Genomic DNA, 23435 nt, shown 5'->3' with positions numbered 1-23435 from the left:
AACTTGTATGTCTTGTTCGATGGTGGTTGGGTTTCAGCCTTCAGCCTACCTGGACCATGTTTCTGAGCTCTGAACATCTTGCACTCCAAATAGGTTGCAGTTCTGGAATATGACAGCACTGGAAATAATGGGTTCTTAGTAGCTTCAAACTTGATTCTTCTTAAACCTTTGGCAGTTAATTTGTGCCTTTTTATTTTTCTCAACATGTTTCTTGCGGCCTTGTTGACTATTTGCAGCAAAACGTTGGATGCTTCTGTGATCAGTCCCCAATATCTTAGCAGTTTCAAGAGTGCTGCATCCCTTGAAAAGCCTTTCACAATTTTGGACTTTTCTTAATCTCTTTTTTGGCCCACTTTGCCTGAGGAATAGAAGATGCCTAATAATTATGCACACCTTGATGTAGGTTGTTACTAGTAATTAGTGTAGATCCGAAGCATTTAACACACCAGACTTGTCTGAAAAGATTTAGAAAAGACTTGGCATTCCCACTTCATAAAATGGTTTCTGTAGATTTTCCTAAAGCCTCAGCCACCACCTGAAAATATGGCAGTAAAAAAAGGTTTTCACTACTTTGTTGAAAAGTTTTCACTAGTGCATATGAAAGGTAGAGCTTTTCAGCAGTGAACATGAACCATTTTCACTACTTTGCAATGCTGTATAACCTTTTGAAATTGATTCAGTAGGCTATATGAAAAGCAAATCTTTTCAGTAGTTCAGTAGTTTTCAGTTTTCTTTGTACAAGGCTTTCAGGATATATGAAGAAGTTTGATTTATTGTATATATGGATGCTAATTCTAAATAATGTCTGTGGTAGCATGCCTTTGCTTTGTACTGTGAAGCTGGTTCTAAGAACAGTTCATCTTTCTCCTGCAGAATGGAGATCACAGGGCTTGTCTTGCAGCTCTCAGTTGGCACAATTTCAGGAGTTTCTTCTGAGAGTTAACAAGTACAAATGCCTGAAAATGAAAGGTGAAAGAGGTGCTGCAGAGAAAAAGCTCATCCTGGTGGAGGTATGTAAAGTATCTTCAACTTGCCTCAGGTTATCTGTTTCTAAATTTTTTTTGTATTCTTTGTCACAGTGCGAAATTCTAAAAGTAGGTATTAGGCAAACTTTAACAATGACAATCATTTCAAAGTAAATTAAGTATTCTTTTGTGGGGTTTTTTCCCCTCAATTTCAGATCAGCAGTAATTGGGAAATTGAAATATTGTTACACTTTCCAATCTAGAGCATGCAAAGTTTCAAAGGGGATGAGAGGGACAAGTCTATTACTCATCATTTCTGTATGTAATTCTGTACTTCTTCATGTAACACCAGAGATATTTACACATTTCAGTATTTGGGAGCACTTTATTTGACGAGTTGTGAATAAGACTGTTATGTCACCATCATAAAACATGACAACACCTGTCATGAACATGAGTAAGTCTTCATGAATATTTGTGACTGTTGTCATAATGTGTATTTCAGTAAATCATAACGCTTAATACAAAGTTGACATTATTTAAAACGTTTTTGTTATGACAACTTCACATTAACCAAGAAATCATGATCTGACATAAATTTGTTATAAAAGTATTACTGGTTGAACTTTAGCTTTCATTACAAAGCCACATCATTTACAAAGTACATAGCTTTTTTGAAGCTCACTGCTGCCTCAGCAATTTCGCTGAGCATTTGAATGGGAAATTGCGAAAATTAAGCAATTTTGAAGAAAAAATAATCAAAATTGATTGAGCTCAATAAAAAATAAATAGTTCACAGTACAAACCACAGGCTGAATATAGCAATATAAGTTATTTTGTCATATTTTTCCATTATGTCAGATGAGGCTCTGCCTCACTTGCCTTCCCTCACCGCACGTCGCAGATATTCTGTCAGGTCCTATAACAAAGTTTCTTGGACCCATGGTCCAAACCCAACAGCAAGTCCAATTTGGATTAAAGCTGCTGTCTTCTCTTCTTTTTTTTTATAGACGTTGTATCTGATCAAACTTATTCTACGGTTTTTGAGATATAGACTTCAAAATCACTCGGAACACTCTTGAAGCACTTGAAGATCAAAAGTTATTTTTACTGTCAAAGTTTTAATTTACAGGTTTTATTTTGTATTATTTATAGTTTTTGTTAAGACTCTTATTTTGAAGGTTTAAGGTAGGAAGTAGATGTAGAAGCGTCTGGTTACCAGGTTACCAGAGACGCTTGCGATATAACAGCATCGAGTTGGCAAGCAGATGAAGAAGCATGATTTAAGTGTAAGAATTACTGAATGACCTCATTTCTACCTCAAAAGGAAGGGTTAGCCAGCGAGGTATGTTTATATGTTTTATGTTATTTTTATATCGATATTGTATTCTTGACACCATCTCACTAAGTTTACGTTGTGTTTTAGTTCGACGGTGGTGTTGGTGTCAGGGAAACTGAAGCTGTAATAAGAACGTCTTTAAAGAGTTTCATTAAAGCTGACTTCACACCAGCAGTGCGACGAACTCTTAATTGCCATAAAAGAAGAAGAGGTGGAAGTGATAGTCGAACTCGGAGCTGCACGATTTTCCCATCGTCGCATCGATGACCGGTCAGTTGCAAATGTTAACGGGCACGAAGATTGGACAGTTGACAATATTAACGGGCATCAAGATCGGTCAGTTGCAAATGTTAACGGACACACGTTCAACGGTTGCTTCTTCATAAAGACGTCCAGAAGCCAGACATTTAAGTTCATGTTTGGAAAGTGACACAAGGAAGGAGTAACAACAAGGAACCGTGTGAAGCCTGACAACAAGAGCGCAACAAAGTAACGAGAAGGGAAGTAATGCAACGAAGCTCAGAGTTAATCTAAGTTAAATTAAAAGGAAATTTTGACCAATTAAGAAGTCCATAAGATTTCAAGTAAAGTAAAATGTTGGAAACAAATGAAACAGAAATAGAAGTTGCCAGTGCAGAACAAGCTGCCGAAGCAGAGCAAGTAGATGGAACCTCTTTAGAGCAACCTGGGCAAGAAGAACTACGTAGAAGTGAAAGATCTCGCATGTTAACGGAAAAAGGAAAGAATTTCATAAAGAAAAACTAAAGGGGCTGCAGCGTCACTTTGAAAGTACCTATGACAGATGGAAAGCATTAATTAAAGTTGCTAAAAAATCTGTTATCAGAGGAGATCCATTTGACATTCTTGAAGGTCACATGGACATTGTGCAAAGAGAACTAGCCGCTCTTAATGATATTTATGATCAATACAGAGCAATAGATGGACCACCTCATGATATGCGTTCCAAATTAGACAAATGTACATCAGTGACAAATAAGGAGGAGATTGTTTGGCCTGATGCCAGTTCTATTTACATCTTTAGCTCAAGTAGTGTCTCAGTTCATAGTCATTTTAAACCCAGTACAGTTATCTCTAATGGCTCCTCTGTCAAAAGACAAGAAGCTGCAGCAGAGTATGAAGCCACAAAGGCTGTGCTTAAGATAATGGCTGAACAAGAGAGAATTAGAGAAAAAATGCAAACCATAGAAGAAGAAGACAAACTCAGAACTGCAGAACAAGAAGCTGCTGCGATGTCACAACGCCATCAAGAGGAAAGAGAGGAAACAGAACGCAAGTTAAAAAGAGAAAAGGAGAAGGCGGCTGTGATAAAGAGACAACAAGAAGAAAGTGCTGCAAGGAAAAGATCAGTTGAGGACTTAAAAAGAGAAATTGAAAGACTGGAAAATCTGAAAGGATTCAATGCAGCAAAGGCAAAATTACAAGTTTATGAAGAAGACTACTTTTTAGTAAAGCAAGAAAGAATCACTCCGAATCCTGCAAACATACAGGTAACTGAGATGAAGAACACTGCCAATCAACCACCACAGTTAAATGTCGTTCACGAGAGCACAGGTGAGCTTGTAAAAGTTTTGGCAGAAGCTATGTCAGCTAATAGGCTACCAATTCCAGAGCCTTCAATATTTAGTGGGATCCACTTAAGTTAAACATTGGAAGTCATCTTTTCAGACTCTAATAGAGAGAAAGAATATTCCCATTGCAGAAAAGATATTTTTCTTACAGAAGTATGTAGATGGGAGTGTTAAAGAAGCCTTAGAAGGCTATTTTCTGATTGGCTCTGAAGATTCTTATATGGCAGCATGGAATATGCTCAATGATCGTTATGGAGAGCCTTTTGTTATTGCAAAAGCCTTTAGGGACAAGTTGCACATGGCCAAAGCTCCAAGGTAAAAACAGTGCAGAGTTAAGAAAGTTTGTGGATTTCTTACAAAGCTGTCAATCTGCAATGATTACCAATGAGAACCTGAACATCCTCAATGATGCAATAGAGAATCAAAGACTTGCTGCTAAACTGCCAGACTGGTTAAGCAACAGATGGAACCGAAAGGCTACAGAGTATCAGTTAGAGCACAGACAGTTCCCACGTTTCAGTTACTTTGTAACATTCCTGTCAATGGAGGCAAGTATTGCATGTAATCCCATTACATCATATGAAGCTATAAGACAAAGTGACTTTGACAAACCAAAGACCAAGTCTCTACTTACACCCATTCATAAGAAGCAAAATACAGCGAACATCTTCACAACTAACTCCAGAGAAAGAAGCATGATCTCTTGTGTATTTTGTAAAAGAGCAGGACACAGCTTACACAAATGTCGTAAGTTCACTGAGAAACCAGTCACTGAGAGAGTCAAGTTCATTCAAGGTGAAAAACTATGTTTTGGCTGTTTAAACAGTGGTCACTTCTCCAAGAACTGCAGCAATCGGATGACATGCAACACATGCTCAAAACAACATCCCACATGTCTGCACGAAGAAAGACAAAGACACGAGACAAAGAAAGAACAACCTAAAGAACAAGAAGTAGCTGAAGGGAAGGAAACCCAGGAACAGGTAACACAATCACAAGAAACAACGAAAGTTAATGAAAGTACATCTAACAGAGTGACTCATGAAAGTAGAAACACACAGACATCTGCAATAGTACCTGTCTATGTATCCACACAAAATGAGCCACAAAGAAATACTTACCTATGCTCTGCTGGACACACAGAGTGATTCGTCTTTTATTCTTAATGAAGTAGCAAACAACCTGGACACAGCTAAAACCCAGGTTAATCTCAAATTATCTACAATGTCATCCAAGAAAACAACTGTAGCATGTACAAAACTTGAAGCTCTGCAAATAAGAGGATTGTTTTCCAAAAAGAAACTCACTGTGCCAGTTGCTTACACACGTGATTTTATACCTGTCAATCGTAGCCATATTCCTACTCCAGACACAGCAAGGTCATGGCCACATTTGGAACATCTCACTGAACACATTGCTCCACTATTGGACTGTGAGATAGGACTCCTGTTAGGCTATAATTGCACACAAGCTTTAATGCCCAGAGAAGTCATATGTGGTGAAGAAAACCAGCCTTATGCCCAGAAAACAGATTTGGGTTGGAGCATCATAAGTTACTGTGATTTGTGTGATGCAGGCAGCGATGTAATTGGAGTAAGTCATCGCATCACTGTAAAGCAAGTAATACCAGAGACTGAGCCAACCACAAAGCTAAAGAATAAAGTTCATTACATCTGCAAGACACAGATGAAAGAAGTAACAGGTCCAGATGTAATCAAAGCACTTGAATTAGATTTTACAGAGAGAGCAGTGGAAGAAACAAGCATTTCACAAGAAGATGTCTGCTTCCTAAGAAAGCTGCATGAAGGAATCAAACAAAAGCAAGATGGACATTATGAAATGCCTCTGCCTTTCAAAAGTGACAGACCAAATCTTCCCAACAACATGTCAAGTGCAATGCAACGTTTAAGCAGTCTCAAACGCAGATTCATAAGGGATCAAAGGTACTACTCAGATTATGCAAGGTTCATGGAGGACATTATTGCACGTGGTGATGCAGAGAAAATACCGGAGAAGGAAATCTGTAATTCCCCTGCCTGGTATATTCCCCATCATGGGGTATACCACCCTCAAAAGCCTGGCAAGATCCGTGTTGTTTTGACTGCTCTGCACAATATCAGGACACTTCGCTGAATGAACACCTGCTTACAGGGCCTGACCTCACAAACACTTTGGTGGGAGTACTCTGTAGGTTCAGGAAAGGCTCAGTGGCTGTAATGTGCGATGTGGAGCGTATGTTTCATCAGTTCAATGTAACACCTCAAGACCAGGATTATTTACGCTTCTTATGGTGGGAGCATGGTGATTTAAATGTTCCCCCTCGGTCTTTCGCATGAAGGTTCACCTGTTTGGTGCAGCTTCTTCACCTGGTTGTGCCAATTTTGGTTTAAAACATCTAGCCACACAAGGTGAGGGAAAGTTCTCTCCAGACACAGTAAAGTTCATTCAAAGAAACTTTTATGTAGATGATGGACTTGTAAGTGTTACATCAGAAGCAGAAGCAATAAAACTAGTCAAAGAAGCAAGAGAGCTGTGTAACACAGCTAAACTAAGATTACACAAGTTTGTATCAAACAGTGAAAATGTGTTAAAATCACTGCCCAGAGAGGAGTGTGCTGATAGTATTAAAGATTTGGATCTAGCACTTGGAGAGCCACTGATGGAAAGAGCACTTGGTGTTCAGTGGTGCATCACTTCTGATGAGTTTCAATTTAGAATAAAAGTCAAAGAGCACCCAATGACAAGAAGAGGAATCCTGTGCACAGTAGCATCAGTGTATGATCCACTGGGATTTGTGGCACCCTTCATTCTAAAAGGAAAACAAATCCTACAACAGTTATGTCAAGAGAAAGTCGGATGGGACGAGCCTCTTTCAGATCAGCTCTACAGAGAGTGGGAATCCTGGCTCCTAGATCTTCAAAACTTGTCAAAGAGACAAATCTGGCAAAGAAACAAGAGAAATGCAAAGGTAAACGACATTGTTATTCTTCAAGAGGACAATTCTCCAAGGAACAAGTGGAAACTGGCAAGAGTAACAGAAGTATATACAAGCGCAGATGGAAGGATCAGGAAGGTGAAGCTGTTACTAAGTGACTCGACCTTGGATAAGGATGGAAAAAGGACTGTCAAGCCAGTGTATCTTGATAGACCAGTTCATAAAACTGTGTTGTTACTGGAAGCAGAGTAAATGTTAAAATGTAAATATATTCCTATTTAATGTTGTATGTTATTTGAAATCACCATAGGTTTGTGATTTGGTGGGAGTTTTACTGTCAAAGTTTTAATTTACAGGTTTTATTTTGTATTATTTATAGTTTTTGTTAAGACTCTTATTTTGAAGGTTTAAGGTAGGAAGTAGATGTAGAAGCGTCTGGTTACCAGGTTACCAGAGACGCTTGCGATATAACAGCATCGCGTTGGCAAGCAGATGAAGAAGCATGATTTAAGTGTAAGAATTTACTGAATGACCTCATTTCTACCTCAAAAGGAAGGGTTAGCCAGCGAGGTATGTTTATATGTTTTATGTTATTTTTATATCGATATTGTATTCTTGACACCATCTCACTAAGTTTACGTTGTGTTTTAGTTCGACGGTGGTGTTGGTGTCAGGGAAACTGAAGCTGTAATAAGAACGTCTTTAAAGAGTTTCATTAAAGCTGACTTCACACCAGCAGTGCGACGAACTCTTAATTGCCATAAAAGAAGAAGAGGTGGAAGTGATAGTTATCAAAAGATTCTTATCATCAAAGCATGTTGGCATGACAAAGTGTCAAAATCTATTTGCCGTGAAACATCAAGATGGAATAATTTCCACATCCAAGGTCACAGCTATATCAGACTTTCACATCAGCATGGTTAAAATCACCCGCGACCACATGCACTGCCTTTGGGTGGTGGCTCTGTTGCCAGCTGAAAGCGTCATTCAAAAGAGCTCCACTGGCAGCACCTGGTGGAATGCATAAAGCAATCACCATGACAACCGTAAACTCACAGGGAAGGTAAAACAGCCTGCATCTAGCGGCCATAAATCCCAGGTCAGCTGAGCAATGCCTATTAATAACTGTGGCAATTGTGCACCAACTTTTGTTCACAGATGCAGGTCTCCGTGATCAGCAAATTGCAACTGTCGAGTAACAGAATGTTTGCTGCCAACTGAAGCTTGCCCCTCTCTGTAATTGTGCCAAGACACCAGCCTGGAATCCCTCCTTTTTTCTCTCATTTTGCCACCTCTTTTGCCTGAACCTTAGGATGAATATCTACAAGAATGTCTGTACAAGAACATGTGATCCATGTTCAGCAGTCTGTTGTGCATATCTATAAAGTCCTCGATTACATACTGTTTGCTCCAAATTCCAATGTGGAAAAGATCTCGTTGACTGCAGGTAATCCTAGCCATATTAAAGAAAATAAAACGGTAAAAAACACAGCCAATGAGAGGAGCTCCAAGCCGCTGCATCTGTGCAAGCCACCATGGAATTGTTGTAATAGTTTGTTGCAGTTATCCTCTAGTCACTGTCTTGGCGGGAGCCTGTCAACCTTAAACATATGAACCATTCCAAAATGAAGCCAATTAGGCAACAAGGTGAACTTTTATTTTCTCACTTTGGCGGAGGAAATCTGACCTGACAGAATAAGGTAAACAAATTCACAATAATGCCTAACTGCTATGCCAGAACGTAAAAGAGAAATCTTCCAAAACCCAAATATTTACGGGGAAATGTGCTGGTTGAGATGTTGGTTTTTAATCAGGCTAAATATGCCTTTTTGAAGTTTCATTTGTTCCCACATTTTCTAGATATAGCATTTTTATGGAAATATTCTGGGTACAGTTTGTACAGTTTGTCATCTTAAAATACTAACAAGATCATCACTGTAATCTTTTAGCATCCGAGTCCACATTCCAATTGATTTTACATCATTGGAAATTTTATCATTATTGTGATTGTTTGTCTCGTTTATGCATTTATGCATTCCAGCTACTTGTTCCTTCTACTAATATGCATGTTCTGGCTCTTTCTCACATTGTCAAGAAAAGTGTTTGTCATATATTTTTCAACAAGAAGCTTTGCATCCCTTCACTTTTCCTTCATATTTGTTCTTTCCAGGATTTTCCAAACCAGTTCTACAGACAACCTTGCAGCTTTCATGACACCTTGAGGTGAGTTCCAGCAGTATGTGTTTAGGAAACCACAGTTATGTTTTAATGGAGAGGGGGCAGCAATCAATTTTTCACACAGGGTAGAGTTTTTTCTGAGATTATCTTAATTTAAAAGCTAATTTAAACATTTGTGTTGTCATTTACTAATTGTTACAACTGGCTCAAAGTCAGAGGAAAATGGGAGGCCATGCAGTGGTTAAAGTGCGTTAAAAGGAGTATTAAGAAAAACTACAATGGACTGTTGATGTCAGTATCAGCTTAGATGTGGTGTATGAGTCCATATAGAAGTGTTGAAGTGCAAAAACAGACAAATGCAAATGTGCAAAAGGAGGGGAGCTGAGGCCTGGCAACAAAACACCACAAGCAGCAGAGTGGACGCCAAAGGCGATCCAGAAGGTGGAGACAGCCAGACTTTAATACGCTGTGCTCCAAATCAGCAGACCAGCAACACCTGCAAAGGGGAGGAGCACAAAGGCAAACACCAAACACCTGCAACCCAGCCCTCAAGGCCGTAACACTAGTATTTAAATCAGTTTGATTTTCTGAGACACCTGAGCATAATAAAAATGCAAAAAAATGGAAATCATAGAAGGGAACAAACACTGTGTTAATTCTGCTCTATGTAGATTTCAAAATTGTTGTTTTTCCTTAATTCACGCATTCTGTTTGATAATTTTATTCATTTATCTGTCTTCCAGGTTCTTTGTAAAGAATAGTCATTGTCCGCTGGTATTTATAGTGTCTGGCTCTCGAAGTGGAGAAGGCAGCTTATGGTCTCTTTTCCCCAAAGAGATTCAGGAGGAGCTTCACATGAGCTGCATCAGGTTATAGACGTTAATATTTGAAATGTATGTCTGGGAATTATCTCCAAATTTTGTCACAAATAAATAGTTTGGAGAGCATGTCTATTGTCAAACAATAAACATAAAAAGTAAGCTTTGCTATTCTTCTTAGCTGCTTGTTAAATTCTAATAAACAATATTTGGGAAAAAACATACTGCACAAAAAGCAGCTGCTTGAAAGGAATTATTTGTTTTATGTGAGGTGAATTATTGTTTATATTGCTGACTGATTTAAAAGATATAATTAAATTCTAAATTTACTGTATAAATAGATACTTATTTATTTTAAAAGTAATTCTAGTATGCTGTCTCCATCAGTTCTCGTTGTTACGTAGGTTTGAAAAACAGAGCAGCTGAACCACATTATTCTCTGTCTCTTTGTCTCATTCAGGACTAAATATATGTGACTAATCACAGCAAATGTAGGGACAGGTCGACAAACCACAAAAACGGAAAAAAAGAAATGTGGTGGCTGAGTGGAGCTAATATATTAAATGCAGCAGCGCACAAAAACTCTGAAATCTCCACCAGTCTTTATAGTCAATGGACAGGCAAGGTGCCACCGTTTTCTTCTGGTGTCCTTCTGCAGTTGACCCTTGAGCCATCAATTCAGCGCCTGGGATTGCTGGGGTTGGCATCTCCCCCGAGCCTCCTGTCCTGCTCCCATCATCAGCCTAGATTGATCTTCTTCACTGTTGCTGGACAGTGATGAGAGCGACAGGTTCCGGCCCAACCACGACCTTACTGTTTGCGATCTTAAAGGAGGCGCCTCTGCCCCTGTCAGGCTCTAATTTTGACTGCCTGTGCTGTTTAGTTTTGTTTTGCATCTCCTCAATATATATATTGTGTGTGTTGATTACTATGATGCTAGATTCACAGTAACATGTCATGTCATTCACTTCAGTTTTAATCCTGTTCCTGCAACAACAATGATGAAGGTTGTGAAAAACATTGTATACATGGAGGCAGAAAAGGTGAGACATTATACAAGTTTTTTTTTCCTGTATTATCTGCCTAATTTAATATTCTTCTCATTTCCAGCAGAGTCATAAGAAATTGTATGTTCCTGACAAGGCGGAACTGGAAATGCTTTGTTCAAGATCTTCAGGAGATATACGAAGTGCTATTAATAGCCTACAGTTTTGCTGTCTCCTGGGTAAAGTTATGTCACATTCTACTCCGTGACACTTAAAGGGTTAAAAATGCAGATGTACAAATTTAAAATCAATTATTTTGCAAATGGATATTTGTGCTTTTCAGGACAGGTTAACTTAAGTTATCTTTCTCATGTTTTTGAAAATTTATCAGAAAAAGGATTGTGTACATTGAAGAGACCACCTGCAATGTCATTGGAAAGAGCTGCTGCTCTATCAAAACAGAAGGGGAAACAAGCAAAGTCAGCTAAGGAGCAAGAGGACCATCAGGCTATTGGTGGGAAAGATGTTTCTTTCTTCTTGTTTAGAGCACTGGGAAAGATTCTACACTGCAAAACGTGAGTACTACCTGTAAAATAGCTTGAACATTTGGCACCAGAATTATTGTACACTTTTTGGGCAACTTTGGTATTAAACTACCACTGGTTTGTAACTCTGTGGTGGTGTAGGTATAGAGTGTGAGAACCGTGTACAGAATAAAAAATAAGAATAAGAGCATTCTTTTTTTATACAACTCTACTTTCACTGTAATTATTACACAATTGGATACAATTTTTGATTGATAGGTGTATTTTCAATAAAATTCCATCTATAGACAAAAATATACAATTTAGAGTTTTTTTTTTTTTTTTTTTTTTTTTGATTTTTTTTTTTGTGCAAATGATAATTTTGGTAGATTTACTGCTTTTGCAATCAACCCTTTATGTGATCCGACTCCCTTTTATGAAGTTATATATGTTTTCAGTCAGAGGCTTCTTCAGTTTTATTGTAATACAAGAAATTATCCCTCTCCACAGCCGTCAGTATCTACAATAACTCTTTAAATGTTTAATAATATGAATTACAAAAACTTTTAATATCCCTTTGGGATTAATAAAGTATTTTTGAATTTATGTGAATAACATTATATAGTGGTCTTCAGTTGAATCTTAATTGTAAGATTATAAAGATAAAAGATAAAAGTCTTTATTGCCATTGTCACAGGAACTATCTCACAATTTACACACAATGTAAAAAATAAATAAATAGCTGATACACATCATTCATGATTATTGATAGTTATTTTTTGATTGCATTTAGTTTTGTTATTGCTTTCGGTAAAACTGTCTCTAAAACAGTTGGTTCTTGTTCTGATTGTCTGTATAAAGATTGTGGTACAGTCTGTTTAAGTCAAATGATGTGACCCACAGGTGGAAATGGTGACTGTCCAAATGAAACTAAAGGTGCCTCTGGACTGGTTTTGCCATTTCACCTTTTGCAACATCATAGAGAAGTATTGCTCGTGCAGCCCGAAGTAAGTTTTTCTTTTTTCCCCACTTTATTTAATTTGACAATAATCTGGGTGGTGTTCTGTTCATTTTGATTCTTTTTTTTTTTTTTTTGTTTACCTTTGTATTCAGTTGGTTGTTGAGCGTTCAGAAACTTCTGGAGAGTTTTTCAGCCTATGCCTCCATCAGAATTATCTGGACTTCTTCTCTGACATAGAAGATGTGGACAGAGCTAGCAAGTACCTGTCTGATGCAGATCTTCTCACAGGAAATTGGATGGTTAGTCCTTAAATAGATAGTATAAACTAATGGTGGATTGAAGAATATAAAAAGCATGAAGCTAAATATATGTAGGTAGACATATACACAATCAGTCAGCACTCCAACTGCATTCAATAAGAATGTAAAAATTGTGCTGTATAGATTGAAAAAGTGTAGAATGAAACTATCCTAACTCATAGGAGTGGTATAGGTTTTCAGACCCCTTTAATTTTTTCTCTCTTTGTTTTATTGCAGCCATTTGCTAAAATGGCTACAATTATTAGTTATTATTTCTCATAAATCTACACTCAGCATTCCATCTTGACAGAAAAAAACAGAAATGTAGATAATTTGCAAAGTTTATTAAAAAAGAAAAAACTGAAATATCACATGGTCATAGAACTTTTTTCTTGCCAGCAGAGTAGAATGAAATGCTCTGAGCAATGTCTCTGTTCAAGTCTTACTCAAAAGACAAGAGTTTGGGATTCTCTTTTGAGTAGAGATCAGATCTTATCTGATCAGCTTTGAATTTTGTTGCAAGGGTGGGAGATTTAAGCAATCATCTTGCCAGCAGTGGTGTCTCCAGCGCAAGGAATTCTGAGAAATTTGATCTAATCAGCCACGTTCCTCACCCTCTGTGGTTGCAGTAACCAGGGTTCAGTACATTTTCTGTAGTGGACATGTGAATTTCTGACATTTGAATAACATCCTGGACTTTGTGGAAGAATGTTGTCATTAAATTGCATTTGCAACACTCTTAAGACTGCGGTCTGAGAATTTTTGCAAATTCCTGGGTGCATGGTTTGGCACATCATATGAACATCTTTATGCATAGGTGATAACGTCACAATCTGTCTTTACATTCTACTCCATTGCCCCATGCCACTATGTCCTAGATAGCTTCATCTTTTTGGTTTGTTTTTGTTGCGTAGAGCTGATGAGTTCCATCCTGTCATATCTTACTGATTAATACTTCTCAAACCTTTTCTTCCAAATTCTGATTTAAATAACAAAACCTTAATTCAACTACACCTTATTTTCATTATTATGGTCATTGGGGCCTGTCTGTTGTTCAACACCTAGTATTTCATCACCATTAATGCAGCTCAAGCCGGTGCATGTATCCCCACAATATTTACATCAAAACATGCAGCTTGATCTTGAGAAGGGAGCTATTACTTCTATTGGCGCTTCGACTTACCTTGGTGAAATAATAGGCCTCTCTCTTCATGACTACAGACTAATACAGCACCCACTTCACTGCAGATGCTGCGCCACTCAGCCTGTTGATTCCCTGCTCCATTTTTCCCTCATTCATAAATAAGATCCCGAGTTAGTTAAACTCCTCCACTTAGAGCTGGTCTAGTGTTCCACAACCAGGATGAAAACCACACTTCTCTCTGGACTCTTCTCTCCAGGACCCCTAAATAGACCTTCCTGAGACTCTGGATGGTGGACCAGAATTGTCTCGAAGCCATGTGGAGGTCTTTCTCCATGGCCTCTCCAAACTCCTCAGACGCCGAGTTTTTTTTTTTGGACAGGCACCAACAACCAACAAGTCCAATAAGTTGGCCTTGACAATGGAGATGTGGAACATGGTCCTTTCAGACTCAATGCCTGTGCCCCTTCTCCCCTCAACCCCCCTCCGAAACATGTTCAAAGCTCTACCCTAAAGTAGGAGAAGTAGGAGTTAAATCCCAGCAGACCCCTATAATACGTGCCAGCTCTGATCAGCATCCTCCCCAACCGCCGGAGCCAGTGGCAGTGGACAGCTCCACACCTCTCTTTGTGTGAATGTGTCCTTTGAGATTTAAATTTGAAATATAAAGGGCATCATGAACAAATTGATTGTTATTCTACCAACTGATTCTACCGACTGTGTCCTATGTGGATTGTCTGATGACTAGTTTTCAGTGTTTGAAAGATGTTGTTCTTCTTTTAGATTCGTCACTTGATAGGGGACTATGGATCTTCAGTGGCAACCAGAGGATTAATCCACTCAAACTCTTGTCAACTTCCTATTGGCTTCAGACCGCTGCACAAACCAGTTGGTGTCTAGTCAACAAAAAGGTATGACCTTAGTAAAGCTATGCTGTCAGCTGTATTTTCAGTGGTAAATGTAAATAAAGCAATATGCTGGGGCATATCTTCTTGGGTAGTATGGGATGAGCTGCCATCTTGTAGCAGCTGAAACAAAATGTTAAATCAACCATCAAATGCATATGTACAACATGCAGAAAGGACAGGCATTTGTTTTTGTGAAACATAGACATTTCTATAATTGTCAAAGCAGTATCGGAAAGCTAAGCTAGGACACTAGCCTGACAATATCAATGAGTGCACTACTTAAAGACAAAAGAACATTACACATTATCCTCAACATCACTGGACAAAAAATCCAAATCATCAGAATCATCACTCAGGCAGGTAGGGTAACGGAACTGATCAGTTTTGTGTGTAAGGAAAGTGTACTGCAAGAGATGACCAGTAATGAAATGTTCTAATAACCTTTTAAGCAGAAGAATCACACAGCAAGACAAGATCATCAATATCCCCGTACCTAAAACCTTACCCACTTCAGTTAATGCTGCATTAACAAAGTGTGTTCCATTATGCTAATTTTAATATCCTACCGTGGAATAATTTCAGTTCGCAAAGCCTTAGTTACTGTGTGACCCTCTGCATGCTTTGATGGGAAAGCTTACCTTAAACATATCAACAGTAACAAGCAGAAATTTCTTCCCCTCAGCATGGGACAATTCAATGAAGTCCATCATCAAATAGTTAAAAGGTTTGTCAGGTGGAGACTGTACAGCCTGAGATGTGCTCGCCCTGTGTTGTGTGTTGCACAAATCATGCATGTTTGACAGTGTCTCTGTGCGAAAGAACTGAACCCTTTCGTAAACCAGTGTGCTGTAAGTCCAGCAACCATGGCAGACTTCGAAACATGGTCAAAACGGTGAGTCAGTGCGAAATGGGGGAAAATGGTTAGGAAGGAACGGCTTGCCATTTGGACCCATCCATATTTTATTTCAATAACTACCCCTGAAGATTTCCAAACACGCCTCTCTTTCCTGAAGCAAAAGAGTGTAGTGCGTCAATATCAGAGAGAGGAGGGGGAGAAGGCGTGGGAGTGTGGAAGGAGGGGAAGCACATCACTGAAGGCTGCTGGGTAGCCATCAGCTACCACGGGCAACAAAGTCATCAGATTTTGTGTGAGCTTTACATTTAGTCACAGAGATGTCTCCAGGTAACATGATAGCATCTCACAAATATGCAACTGGAGAAGAATTGAGAATTACCATCTGCTTTAAGGAATTTTCTGTTTCCAAATAATCCCAAAACTATGCACAATCTTGAATGCATAGTTCGAATCAGTAAATATCGAGGTAGACTTACCAGCTGCCAGTGTACATGCCTCAGACTTCTTAGTATAAAAAATAAAGGTACAAGAATGCCTTTGTTCCTACAGCAATATCTCTTTTTAATGCAGGACAAGGTAGGGTAGGCCCTACTGTGTTTGTAGTAACTGTCAGTCAACAATAACATACACTGCTTTACTCTTGCCATCATGTATTGATTTATATTTGATGCCTTTTTGGTATGTTTATTGTTTTTATTTTCTTAAACTTGATACTTTGTCCTTTAGTTTTATACTTGAATAAATCTGAATCAAAATATTTATATACAGACAGAAAGCATTAAAAATGTTAAAAGCACACTGATGCTCCTTGGTCACGGCGTCCTCTTATCCCCCCCCCCCCCCCCCCGTCGCTGTTTGTATAAATCCCTCATTGGAGCCCATGGAATCCATAACAAAACTTTAGTCGCAAAACATACACATGAAATGTCACCAGATGGACTTTCCATCTCTTGCCATGCCATGCATATTTTTCTTGATCCACCACTAACATTATTTGTTTCCCAGACTCAACTACACTATTTTTATTTAATACTGACTAAAATTTCTGTCTCGACTACAAATGATGAATAGATGGATTTCAATTATTATTATTTGGAAATGGTTTCATGAATATTTCAGTAGCCTACTGTTTGCTATTGAAATTGGTTTTTGGAGCTAGGCCACAAGTGCCTCAAACGTCTAATCATTTTTTAAACCTGTTAAGCAAAGGATAAAAGCACCTTGGGTTAAATAAAGTTAAAAGTACAAATAAAGAGTCAAAAGTACAAGAACAGATGTGGTTATTCTGTATTATATTTAAATGTACTCAAGTCTCTGAATCAATGTCACTGAAAACAACTGATCAATGTGGATTCAGGATTTTCATTTATAAATACTAATAAATATTTCTTTTTATAGCACCAGGACAACTGTCTGGCTGTTCAATCTCTGTTCCGGAGCTTCTGTCTTACACCAGTTGGTCTACAGACTCAGTTGTTGCCTTTCCTGGCCAAACTTTGTAACCCTACAAGGAGTCAAGGTAGCACACAATGGATGCCTCACTTTTACTGTCTTTACTATACTATAAACTTACTGTAATAATAATAATTATGATGTTTGGCCAATGGATTCCAAAAATAACAACTACTAACTAAAATATGAAAGTGTCTTATTTAAATTAAAAGACTTTAAACTGTTGTGCCTCATTTATCTTCCAGATCTGTGGTTTTATAGATAGTTCCTAACACCAGTGACTTCCAAGCTTTTTCTGTTGAGCTCTCTTTGGTTAAGACAATTCCCTCCCCCACAAAACCTTACCCTTCACACTCAAGCACACAAGGCTCTGTCAAAAACCTGTCCATTATGCTTATTGAAGGTTGAGAATCGATAAACTTTTTAATTTTCAGTTCCAAATTATGATTCTCAGTCAGCCGACTGAATCCCTGCAAAGAAAAATCGGCTGCAGTGTCTGCACAGCAATCAAATGTGTGCAGCAGCGATGAAGAGTGTGGCTTCACTTTAATAAGAGCTTAGAACAATACATGTTTCTACAACAGGGATACAATTTTCAGCATAATAATTCAGTATTGTGAAACAGAACAAACATCAGCACTGTTGCCAACTTTGTGACATTGCTGCTGTATATTCAGATCACCATTATTGGAGACATTTGTGAGAACAGAAAAGCATAGATAGTACTGCAGTTACAGTGAGCAGTGAGAGTTGCCATGAACCCAGTGCTGCGAGGGAGCCTGTTGTCTGACTGACGGTAGGCTCACCCTGCAGTGGAGCAGAGCAGAGCCACTCCTTTCATTTACACATTGCAATAGAATCACACATGACAAAGCTGATCCATCTCTGGATTACAGTAAATAGAATGTAAACATAGATATTTGTGTTTGCTTTTTTTTTTTTTTTTTTTTTGCCAAAACTGTTGCACCAAAATACATTTGATTCACACAGCCTCTATCACTGATTCACCTCCTGCACTGCATGTGCCTCTGTTAACTGGCTTTTGATTAATTTTGATATTATACAAATTTGATTTATTTAGTGTAGGTTCAGACAACTTTATGAAGTTTGTTTATAGTTTAAAATATTTTTTAGAAGTGACTTAAAAAGTATTTTATATTATTTTTGCATTGTCAATGTTATTAATTTCTAAAAATCCTCTTTGGCTCACATAATCAAATATGCAAATTAGGCAATGCTGTCATCGAGAGGGTTCATTTTCTAAATGTTTTTTTTGAAGTACCGGATTGTGACTTGGTATTGACCAATACTCTAAATCACATGGCTGAGACTAAGGTGTGAAATAAATTGGTTATTATTCCCTAATCCAATAACAATTGGATTAGGGAAATAAATTGTGAACCACAATAAATGTTTCTGGTAAATAATTAATGGTGGTTAAAGTAACATCCTACTTTTTTTCCTCATAGCACAGATGGCTCTTATTCAAGATGTGGGTCAGATGTCGCTAAGGACTTGTTCTGGCAGGTATAAAACCTTTTTAATTCTTATAATTTATAATAAATTTTGTACATATTTTATAGGCCTTGTAGTCTAAGCTTTCTGTGTCAATGATGTCATCCGATTGGATGACAGCATTGACATCCAATCAATGCTATCATTATTATTTAATTTACTAAATTAAATCACATGGGGCCAGGCCTCAAACCAGCCTGGCCTCATGTGAAATTGTCACTATCCTTTTTGAATTAATTAATTAACTTTATTATTCCAATGGATTTACTACTCCCCCACTTGACTATTGTATATTGCAGATTAAATATTGTTTTTAACTATATGCTTTATCAGAAAGGAAAGTTTTAAATCTGGCCTTAAAAGTACACAGTGTCTGAAACAGGGAGCTGGTTCCACAGGAGAGTCACCTGTTAATAATAGAATCTGCCTCCGATTCTACTTTTAGAAATTCTAAGAACCTGCAGGCTGAGAGCAAAGTGCTCCCTTAGGAACATATGGACCAATCAGATCTCTGATGAATGATGGAGTCTAATTAAGCACTTTATATGTCAGAAGGAGAAGCTGAAATTCTATTCTGGAATTAACTGGAAGCTAATAAAGGGAAACTAAAATAGGAGAAATATGATTTTTCTTTATGTTAAATCAGAACTCTCTCAAGCAGGGGTGTCAAACTCCAGTCCTAAAGGCCCGGTGTCCTGCAACTTTAGATATTCCTCTGCTGCACCACCTGAATAGAACATTAAGGCTTTGGAGAACTGATCTACACAAGGAGGAGGTAATGAAGCCATTTTATTTCAGTGTTTTGTACCTGTGGCACATCGAAAAACTGCAAGACAGCCAGCGGCCCTCCAGGACTGGAGATTGACACCTGTGATCTAAAGGCTTTCAATTTTGTGGATTTCTGATCAGGGGTGGCATAGTTATCTTGATTTCTGATTAGTGATTGCTCCTTGAAAAAGTAACTTGGTTCTAACTTAGCTAAAACTTGATTTTAACTAAGTTAGATTACAAGTTAATTTATTAGCTACATTTGGCAGCTGTTGACAACAACCCCCACGGCTTCAATATGAAAATGACAATCAGGGAGAGTCAACCATATGTAAGGCATTTCCTCTTCTACATATTTTCCGACCAACTTTTTCAACTCTCCCCCACTGATTGGATTTACACTTAAGCCCAGCTTTTGTTGTTATTTGTTTGTTGTGCCAGGAGACTTCTTGTATTTTAGTCACAGCTCTCTTCTTCACCTGCTGGGATGTACTCTGTCAGTTTGACTGATGCTCCAAATGTTTCTACAATTTTCATGTATTATTTTTGAAGCTAGGTAGTGGGATTGGTTGGAAGACCACTATTTAAACCACTTAGTATAATGAAATATTTTATACAGCCACCGTCATACAAGAGTTGACGGTGAAAAAAAAAAAAAAAAAGATTTACAATTGACAATAAAAGAAATGATCCAGCAGGACCAATCCTCATAATCCGGAGTTCACTGTGTGTAGTCTGAGTCATCCTCACCTGTTATAAAGCTATCAATAGAAGATAAACTTTGTAGATGGCAGACTTGGGAGTTGATGGAGAAGTCTGCAGAGCAAACAGTGAATGGTAACGTTGCCAGAGCAGTCCGTAGCATTGATCTGTACTCCAAATCACCCTATCAGAGACACAGCTCTGGGTCCTTCATACTGTCAGCTGTAACCTCTGGGACAGGTGATGGTCCACTGCTTGCACCTCCAGCTTGTCCCTTGAGGTGTAAAAAAACTGAAGGAATCAAAAACAATCCCTACAGTGCTTCCAGTCTTCTCCAAGTATGTTACAGAGGTGTGGAGGAGGTAGATAATGGCATCACCTATCCTGATGTTAGGCCAGGAACATCAAGACCTCAGCAGGATGGTAAAGATGGTTGAGGAGCAACTTCTTGAGGGTCTTCATCTAATGCAAAGTTAGTAACAAAAATAATTTTTGTTACTGGTACTGCTCAGAAGGTTCTCATAGACTGTGCTACTTTTTCTAGTTTCAGGCTCATGTGTAACATATATCCCATGATGCTACATGTTTGTTTGTTTTTGTTCTTTTTATAAAACACATGTAGGATTTTTGAGAGCAAGCAGCGTCCAACAGTGAGAAGATTGGCAGCCTGTGTCTTTGTTTTATTGTACCACCGCTAAAATGTATCCATGGTTACCAATGGAACCTGAAGGTTTCAAATGTCTTTGTTTTTGTAACATGTACAGATTAAAACTGGAGAATCTAAGAGACAAAGAGATGGGCCAGGAGATCGAGGAAGAAGAGGAATTACACTGCCGGGTTGAGAAAGGTCTACAAGTCAGTCAGTCTCATCTCATCACAAACCCAGTGGAGGAAGAGGAAGTCATCATAGAAGAATATGACAGTGATTGATTCAAATGCCACTGGCACTCATTTGTTGTATTTTTCTGTAAGAATATTTCTTTGTTTCTTTCATTCCCCTAAAATATTTTTAGGTAAATTAAGTTTTTTTTTTGCAAAAATGTTTGAGTTTCAGAAAACTACAGAACAGATGAAACTCAATCAATTCTGTGGTTTTATCAAAAAGGATGAAAAAGAATTCTGTGGCTTTCATCACATTCTGAAATGGTTTCTTATCTCTAGTGTACAAAAGCACATAACAGATTCTACCATGACATTATTAAATAAAAATCCAGTTATTAAAGAAATGCAGAAGAGGTGTGTCTTAAATTTAGTGTACAAACCATGATTACCCAACCACTGATCTCAGTAAAATTTTCAATGTAAAATTTACTTCTTTTTTTTTTGTGTGATTTTTTTTTTGGATTTTGTTGCTGTTGCTTATTGATTAACATTTACAGAGAAGTTTCTGTATTCTCATAGTTGTATCACACATTTCTGTCTGGTTGGGATCTGAACTTTGATCCAGTCGTAACATCAATTCATTTTTTCTGTTATAGACTTACTGAGGCGGTATTCAAGCTTGAGTATGTCGATAGCCAGAGTTGTGCAAGTCCAAGTTCTGTGATTGCAAAGCGAAATTTAACTACCACTGTGCTGTAAAGTTAGTGAGTCTTTGCTGCACACATTTTAGACAGATTTGTCTACTTTTGTCTACATTTGTCGTCCATTGTGGATCTGACGCAGCATTTTAAAACTGCTCAGCTACATTTTGTTTGAGCAAAAAACAACCAAAAGGGATTTTTCCTTATGCTCTGTTATGTGAAGGACGATGATTAGAAAAGATTGCAAGTTTTTTTCTGTTGATGTGATGAAAAATTACTTGCATATTCAGTCTTCATAAACTTTTTATAGTTTTTGTGACAGTAAAATATTCTTTTAAAAATGCATAGTTTTATTAAAAACTGTGCAATTGGTAAATTGTCATAATGGAAACTCTACGATGAATTTTGGTGTAGTAAGTGAATTTTACGTTTCATGTTTTCACAAGTGGTATTGACAACCAAATAGCCTTTCAACTTTATAGACATTGTTTTGTAGTTCTGTTGTCATTTGCAGTACAGTATCAGGATGGAAAGTAATTATTGGTCAAATTTTTTGTTCCCACAATATCTAATTCATATTCTCGGGTTAAATGTATATTCTGTATAAAAAGCTCTTGGTATATTTATGTTTTCTGATTTGATTTGTATTCATCACTGGCACAGGAATCAGATCATTTCAAGCGTTTTGAAATAATTTTCCACTGGCAGAAATGAAGATGTTTTTTTGATAGTTTTTATTTTTCAGCGATGTGATTTTAGTAATTAGTATACAAATAAAGTTGAGACCAAATATGACCAGTTTTATTTACAGTTGCTTTTTTAGACTGTACTACATCATTAGCACAATAAATCAGTTTTTGTTAACATTTCAACTTCTACACTTGAGGTTTCTGGAAGGTTTAGTAAAGCATTATATGCATGGTGCTGATTCTGTAAAACAATCATTTGCTGAAATGTTAAAAATTGCCAAGTTCAATTAGTGAGGTCACTAATTACAGTGAGAGAAAAAGTATTTAGTCAGTCACCAATTGTGCAAGTTTTTGCACTTAAAACGATGAGAAAGGCCTGTAATTTACATCATAGGTCGACCTCAACTATGTGAGACAAAATGAGGAAATCACATTGTCTGAATTTTTTAAAGAATTTATTTGCAAATTATGTTAGAAAATAAGTATTTGGTCAATAACAAGCAGAATTTTTTGTTCTCACACACCTGTAACTTCTCCTTTAAGAGGCTCCTGTGTTGTCCACTCATTACCTGTATTAATGGCACCTGTTTGAACTTGTCAGCATAAAAGACACCTGTCCACAACGTCAGTCACACTCCACAGTGTATTCACTGTAAAGTTGTACCTAACCCCACCCCCCCCCCCCAGATGATGCAACACTGTGAAGTTGCATCATCCTTTAGGTATATTTCTGCAAAAGGACCAGAACAATTGATCCGTGTACATGAACGAATGAATGAGATGTATTGTGAGATTTTGAGTCCAAACCTCTTTCCATCAGCAAGAGCATTGAAGACCAAACATGACAGGAGCTGGTGATAACTCCTGGATTTGAAATAACGTCTACTTCAAATCCAGTAGTTAAACTATAGTTACTTATCGAAACCACTTTGCCTTATTTATTTATTTTTGTAGTTTTATTTTCTCTACGCGGGGGTCACCGCTTATTTCTTTCTAAAGTTGTTTGTAAATTTAATGAGTCGCGCTTCTTGGGCTTGGAAATAAGCAGATATAAACCCCAGAATTTGTCTGACATCCAGTTAGTTTTAGTCCATCATTCCCTGGACCCCGCTGTGTCTTTGTCAATGTTAAGTTAATATATTTTCTGTGAATGACGTCGAGCTCCACGTTGCACTCCAGAAAACCGCAAACATCGAGACTGATATTGAACAGCGCAATAAACTTGAAAACAGCCACTAATGAACGAGTCCGTAAAGTTGTGCACCTAAATGCCATTATGATCATTAG

At 37.8% G+C, this 23435-nt stretch overlaps 1 protein-coding gene and 1 pseudogene across 1 annotated transcript; both read left to right on the top strand.

The window, feature by feature from the left end:
* Window positions 1-22254, top strand: part of LOC129357373 (cell cycle checkpoint protein RAD17-like) — a 38801-nt pseudogene extending 16547 nt beyond the window's left edge.
* LOC129357372 (uncharacterized) lies at window positions 3380-4864 on the top strand. The gene is made up of 2 exons (XM_055026668.1): window positions 3380-3812; window positions 4720-4864. Exons 1-2 carry the CDS (start codon window positions 3468-3470, stop codon window positions 4834-4836), a joined length of 462 nt encoding a protein of 153 aa, XP_054882643.1. The 5' UTR covers window positions 3380-3467; the 3' UTR covers window positions 4837-4864.
* Window positions 22255-23435: the final 1181 nt, after the last annotated feature.

The sequence above is a fragment of the Poeciliopsis prolifica genome, unplaced genomic scaffold, assembly GCF_027474105.1.
Source record: "Poeciliopsis prolifica strain line A6 unplaced genomic scaffold, Auburn_PproV2 SCAFFOLD250, whole genome shotgun sequence".
In the NCBI taxonomy this organism is placed as follows: domain Eukaryota; kingdom Metazoa; phylum Chordata; class Actinopteri; order Cyprinodontiformes; family Poeciliidae; genus Poeciliopsis; species Poeciliopsis prolifica.
The sequence above is the reverse complement of the archived record's forward strand: the minus strand, read 5'-3'. Positions and strand labels throughout refer to the sequence as shown.